At 36.3% G+C, this 6,823-nt stretch overlaps 1 protein-coding gene across 1 annotated transcript in view; it reads right to left on the reverse strand.

Annotated features, from left to right (window-relative positions):
• Window positions 1-1,527, reverse strand: part of IL1RAPL2 (interleukin 1 receptor accessory protein-like 2) — a 2,128,207-nt gene extending 2,126,680 nt beyond the window's left edge. The window contains exon 1 of the mRNA XM_006871058.1: window positions 1,423-1,527. Within this exon, the coding sequence (XP_006871120.1) occupies window positions 1,423-1,504 (82 nt within the window). The 5' untranslated portion in view covers window positions 1,505-1,527. The remainder of the gene's footprint in view (window positions 1-1,422) is intronic.
• Window positions 1,528-6,823: the final 5,296 nt, after the last annotated feature.

Here is a 6,823-nt window from a genome sequence, read left to right on the forward strand (position 1 = left end):
GCACTTAACAACAAGAACAATGTGAAAAGAACTGACTTTTTAAACACTCAGTTATTTTTATTTTTCCTTTTCAGATGCTATTTGAGACATTATGAAATTGCCAAGTGAGAAAAATGGAATTTGATTCAACAGGTTATTTTTGCTAGCAAGTAATCTCTCCAAGTGTTTTACTTCAGTAGTAATCAATCAGAACAAAGATTGAAAGTGAAAGTGTCACTTCGAATGCAAGGAAAGAAAAGGCAGCAAAGAATGATATGCCAAGCTGAAAATTGTTGATGTTATTTATAACCACTATAATATTACAAATAAATATTACAGCTGCAAGAGTCACAATATGCAAAAGTGTTTTAAATATATATACGTGAATCTTTAAATGGGAGAAAATGCCCTATTTTTACCAATCCAGACTCCTTGGAATTCAGCAATGCTTCACTATTTCATAACTTGTGATCTACTTTTGTAAAAGATTTATTAATATATTATCAATTACAGAACAACAATATTCTTTAGCTATTTCAATTAGCAAATATTTTTGCTTCACAAAACAAACATTAACCAAATGCAAGTCCAGTACCTATTGCTTTGAAAAATAAGCATGAGCTTAAATGCCTGAATTTTATAGTTAATGAGAAAGTAAAAAGCATATATTTAATTCTAGGAAATAACAGAATTGGAATTCGGCTGAAAGGCACATTTAATCATTTGTTTACACGTAATAATACAATTTTCAATGACTTACTAGAATGATTACAGACAGAAAATCAATTCTTAAAATCTCATGCATGATTCATAATTATAGCTAGGATGTATAATGAAAACTGAAAGACATATGTGTCCAAGTGTTATTAAACAATGATTAAGCTTTGATGAGGACATCCATTGTCTATAACTTATCTCTTCATATAATCATGGCTGCCTGCCAGACCACCATGTTCTAGGAGTAGATATTTCTTCTCAAGAAATTCCTCTTCAGGAAACTAGTTATTATGTTCTAATTTAGAGGCCTTAAACCTCTTCCTATTAGGGACTTGGTACAAATGTTCAAACAAAAGATTACTGACATATATCAAAAGTTTTTGTTTAAACTATAATACCACTCACTCAATTAAGATGTCAAGAACACATTTTTTAAAATGTTTCCTACCTTTCCTGTAAATGCTTGCTCCCAGGTATACATTTATAAAGTCAATCAACTATAAGAAGATTTGTATGTCTTTGAAAAACATAAGATCTTAAAATTTCATTGTCCACTGAAAGCAGACTAGCAATAGAAGTTTGACAAAAATCCAAACAGTTTACCAACATTTCAAAGTAGTAGGCAAAAACTTGATTTTTATTTTGGCTACTTTCCAACATAACTGGAATACAAATACTTCTGTTTAAAAATAGTTATAGTTAAAGGCACAGTTGCCAGGAACTTACCAGAATTTCTCTTTGACACCATCTTCAGATTTGTGCTGACTACAGAGCAGACCACAAGAACCAAAAGAGATGGCGGCTTCATCTTTCACTTTCCTTGCAAGCTGAAAAGACAAATAAGAACTTGAAGTTTAAATCACAGATCTTTGAATCAACACAACAGCAATGATTTCACATTTCTCAAAGACACACTGCAGAAACAGTGGCAATCTGGTGGTTTCTCATTTTATTTTTATGCAAATGAAAAATTTTAACGTGCACAATGTAATAGTTTCAATGTTCCCTACTTAAAACTTTTTAATGACCTCCTGCTGGCTTTAAAGTACAACCTGAACTCCTCCCATTAGCATTCAAAGTCTTGCACATGGTGTGGCTCCTTGTCTATCTCTTTGATCTTATTCACAACTTTTTCCCAATTGGAGATGCTCCAGCAACTAAGGCTTTTTTTCCCCCCTGTAATGTGCCATGGTCATTTCTACCTCATAGACTTTGAACTTGGTCTTCCTTCTTCCTGAGATACTCCTCTCCACAACTTATGCAGTCAATTCTTTATCATCCTACAGGTCTGAGCCCCACAAAAAGGCCTTCTTGACTACCCTGTCTTAAAGTAAGCCCCACTCTTTAGCATATCTTTAATTCACCTCTTGTTTTATTCATAGAACTGATAGACATGTATAGCTATTTTGTTTGTTTGTGTGGCAGGGAAATTTTTTACTCAACTTTGCCACACATATTTTTAAATGAATCAGATTTAGTTTTCAATAATTGGAAATTCCTTGAAAACAAAACAAAATAACAAGTATAGAATTCAACTGAAACCTTGTTAAATCTCCTCATCCTATACCAGGAAAAGGAGGTTGGCTAAAGTACCATCAGCTGGCATTTGAAGAAAGAACAAAACCATTTAAAATTCTGGTTTTCTTTGAGTTAAAACTTCCTAATAAATTGGTTACCAAGATCCTTTATAAACTCAAGATATAAACATGGCAAAGGAGACAATGAGGGTAAAACCACAGCAGTATCTGAAATAATAACTAAAAGCAAACTAAGAGGAAAAGTAGGAATGGCTTCTGGATAACATTTAAAGATCTGGAATTCTGTAAAAAGCCTTGTTTTTTCAGTAATTTATTTGTGCTTAAAGATGCAGAACACAGCATATAAGAGTAACAGAATGGTATCGAGTCTTGAACAGGAAGTTCTTTTCCCATAAATGACCTCAAAGATTCATTCTAACATCCTAAATTCAGAAAACTGCTAGATATTGTCTTCTGAGACCAAATATTCAGAGACCCAGCACAGTTAGTTCCTTATCATTCCACCCTCTCCACTATCAATAAATGAGGCCTGAGAAGGAGGAAGAAGATTCATTTTGATAAGTAAGACTGGCTTTTTCTTTTCTCAGCTGACCAACATCTACTTAATGGCAAACTTGCTGAACTTCCCTGAACTATTATTAGAAGAATAAGGAGCCCTCTGTAGGTATGGTGTGTTGAAGACTGCAAAATGACAAGGGGTCAGGATTAATCCTAACCCACACACACACAACAAATTCCTAGGTTCCAGAAGCCACAAAAGAATGATTTGGCACATGTCCAAAGGCCCAAGTTGAAGTAGGAAGCAGATGATTCTTTCCAGGTCTTTGCCACATGGAACAAGAGAAATGTACATGAGGAAAAGGATATTTTTGTTACTAGCTGAAATTTTCACAGAAGATGTAGCCAAATATTTTTAAAGACTTCTAATCTGCAGAGGAGATACTAAAAAACCCTCTCATTGCAGACCAATTAGATAGTGCCCATAGACAGTTTAAAGAGCAATTATGACCAACCAATGAGAAGACATGTGTTGTCATTTGCATCTGTCTTTTCATTCCTCCTGATCTTCAGTCAACTCCCCCTCTATAAGGCAACACTAGCGAAGAAGCACAGAAAAAGAGAAGAGGAATAAGGGGGTATATGTGAAACTCTTCTGTGTACCCCCAAAGCCCTAGTCACAAGGATCACATGTCTCATCTGTTTGAGGAAAAAGGAAGAGAAGATAGCCGAATCAGGTAAGAACTTGGAGTAAGTGAAGAGAATGAATCAGAGTGAGACTCTTCTAAATGCAGTTGAAAAATTATAGAATCTGTCTGAAATAGTTACTATTGGCACTACCTCCCAGTGGGGAAAGAGAAGCACAATAAACACAGTAACAAGTATTGGGAAAATAATGTTATTTCGTGTTTATACTCTAATGAGTTAAACTCTTGATAAACAAATATTAGCTTAGTGACCTTTTATCCTTCTTATCCACTAGAATATAAACTTCATGTAGGCAGCAATTCAGTCATCAAACATTGTATCTTAGCACCTATCACAGAACCTAACACTAAATATTTTACTTAGTAATAGAACAATACATATGTAGATAACATCTTATCAAGGGGTCAAGTAATTAAAATGAATGATAACTTTCAGTGTTTTTCAAGTTCTACCCATTTGTTTGAAATAGAAAATTTCTTATCTAGTATATGTTTACCCAATCTGAGCTGTATCCTGTCCCCTGATATAGTGCATAGTGTTGGCACCCTAGTCATAATTACTTGGCCACTATAGAAGTCAACTGCAGAAGTCTTCCTATATTTCTTTACCAGAGGGTTTTTTTTTTTTTTTCTGTCAGCAAAAGCAGCCAGACCACTGTTTGATATGGGCTGAAAGTGCTGGGCTGTTAACACTTGATGAGTGACTTTCTAACAGTGACAGGATTTGGTAAATAAATACCCCAATTCTCTCACTCCTTGGTAAGTTTCTGTGGGAATGAGTGGTAAAGTGTTCATTAAAACACCTGTATTGACTTTTCTCCTTTCTTGTCTGAATTTGCCATTCACTTACAGTACTTCCTGGTATCATCTCCCAAATAAACTACTTAAATCTAAAAGACCATTTTGTACAGCACAGAATGTTTTCTGTGTGTGTGTGTGTGTGTGTGTGTGTGTGTGTGTTAAGTGCCTTACAGTCCGTTCTGACTCATAGCAACCCAGTATAGGGTTTCTGAGGATCAACTGTTGCGTTTGAACCACTGCCCTTTTGATTCTAACTGACCTTGCAGTCCTGTACTTATTCTACACTGCCACATCAGAATTCCACAGACACTAGCAAATTTCCAGTTAAGACAATTATGTTCATTTTAGAATTATTCAGAATAGCCAAAAGGTATTCAATATGTGAATGGGTAAATGAAATAGAACATTACTCTAACATAAAGAAAAGTGAAGTCCTGATACATGCCACAACATAGATAAACCTTGAAAACATGAGGCTGAATGAAATAAGTTGTACACAAAATGGCAAATATTATATAACACTTATTTGAAATACTTACATGAATAGGCAAATTCAAAGAGACAGATGTTTTTGTTAGTGGTCACTGGGGCAGGTGGGAGGTGCAACAAATGGAAATTGATAGCGGTGATATTTGCACAACACACTAAATGTAATTAATATCACTGAATTGTAAATGTGAAAAAATGTTGAAATGGTAATGTTTTGTTATTTTTAATTTTACCACAATAAATAAAGAAGGTTTATTATTCAAATTTTTCCTGAAGCCCTTGTCCACTCTAGCCCTCTTAACTTATGGCCTTATTTTGAACTGATACCACCCCAGAGTCTTGATAAGAACATTGATTCACATCCAATTTAGTTGTCGCCTGCTGTCATTTACAAATGGCCTTGCTAGTTTTAGATTTTAGGTGTCTGCCATGCTCTCCTTACACTCAGCCTATGCTATTAATGATTCTACCTTCAATATTTATGTCTTAGGATTCCTAGTGTTACAGTGTTTAAGTGGTTGGATGCTAACTGTAGGGTCAGTGGTTCTAACCCATTAGCTGCTCCATAGTAGTAAAATGTAGCAGTCTGTTTCCATAAAGATTTACAGTCTTGGCAACCCAATAGTGTCACTATGAGTCAGAATCAACTCAATGGCAAAAGGTATGTCTGTGTCAAAGCCAACAATTTGCTAACTTGACAAGACAGAATGTTATTTTTAGGTTTGGGATATGATATTTTGTAAATGATGACAAAATAGGAAAGATGATTTTGAGAAACGCTTTTGAAAATCCTCTTTTGTCCTGTGGTTATTATGTGATAATTTTTACTCAATCAAGAACTACATATAATAGCTGATATTCAGAGATATTGTCAGAAATAACCAGCCCAGAGATATTTCTACTTCTTTGTTTAATTTATCCCTGCCTATTCTTTGTGAACGGAGCTCTGGTAGCGTCGTGGTTACGAATTGGGCTGCGAACCTTAAGGTCAGCAGTTCGAAACTACCAGTTGTTCTGCGGGAGAAAGATGAGGCTCTCTGCCCCCGTAAAGATTTACAGCCTCAGAAACCCTCTACAGGGTTGCTATGGGTTGGAGTCGACTCACTTAAGGTTTGATTTTGACTAGTGAGAACATCACTGGAATTGAATAAGTTGACTACAGAATTATTTCATATACCCCCTTTCCTGTCAATTAAAGTCAGTAAGGAAAATTGGGCACAACAAATTTTTAAGGTTATATATAACAATTCCATATCCATAGGAGAGTTCACTTATTTAACATGTTTTGCTCAACAACTGTTATATGATAATAATAACCAACCCCAAACTTGTTGCCACTTAGTCAATTCTAACACACAGCAACCATATAGGACACAGAACTGTGCCATAGGGTTTCCATGTCTGTTATCTTTATGGAAGCAGACTGCCACATCTTTCTCCGATGGGGTGGCTGGTGGGTTTGAACTTCCAATCTTTCAATTAGCAGCCATGTGCTTAACCACTGCACCACCAGCCCCAGTAAGATGTTGTTGTTGTTGTTGTCAGGTGCCATCGAGTCAGAACTGACTCATAGGGACCCCATGCACAGCAGAAAAAAACAATGTCTGATCCTGGGCCAACCTGACTACTGCTGCCACACGTGATGCCATTAATGATGCCACTTGGCCGATCCATCTCTTTGGGGGTCTTCGTCTTTTTCTCTGACCCTCCATCATACCCAGCATGACATCCTTCTCCAGCAACTGTTCCCTCCTGACAATATGCCCAAAGTATGAGACACGAAGCTTAGCCATCCTGGACTCCAAGGAGCACTCTGACTGCACTTCTTCCAAAACAGATCTAATGGTTCTTTGGGCAGTCCATGGCACTTTAGTATTCTCCTCCAACACCATAACTCAGAGGCATCAATTCTTCTACGATCTTCCTTATTCACTGTCCAGCTTTCTCATTCCATTTGAGGTTACTGAAAATACCATGGCTTGGGTCAGGCGCACTTTAGTCCTCAAGCTGACATCTTTGCTCTTCAACACTTTAAAAAGTTCCTGTGCAGCAGATTTGCCCAATGCAATACATCGTCTGATCTCTTGACTACTG

Source organism: Chrysochloris asiatica, unplaced genomic scaffold (assembly GCF_000296735.1).
Source record: "Chrysochloris asiatica unplaced genomic scaffold, ChrAsi1.0 scaffold00159, whole genome shotgun sequence".
NCBI lineage: Eukaryota > Metazoa > Chordata > Mammalia > Afrosoricida > Chrysochloridae > Chrysochloris > Chrysochloris asiatica.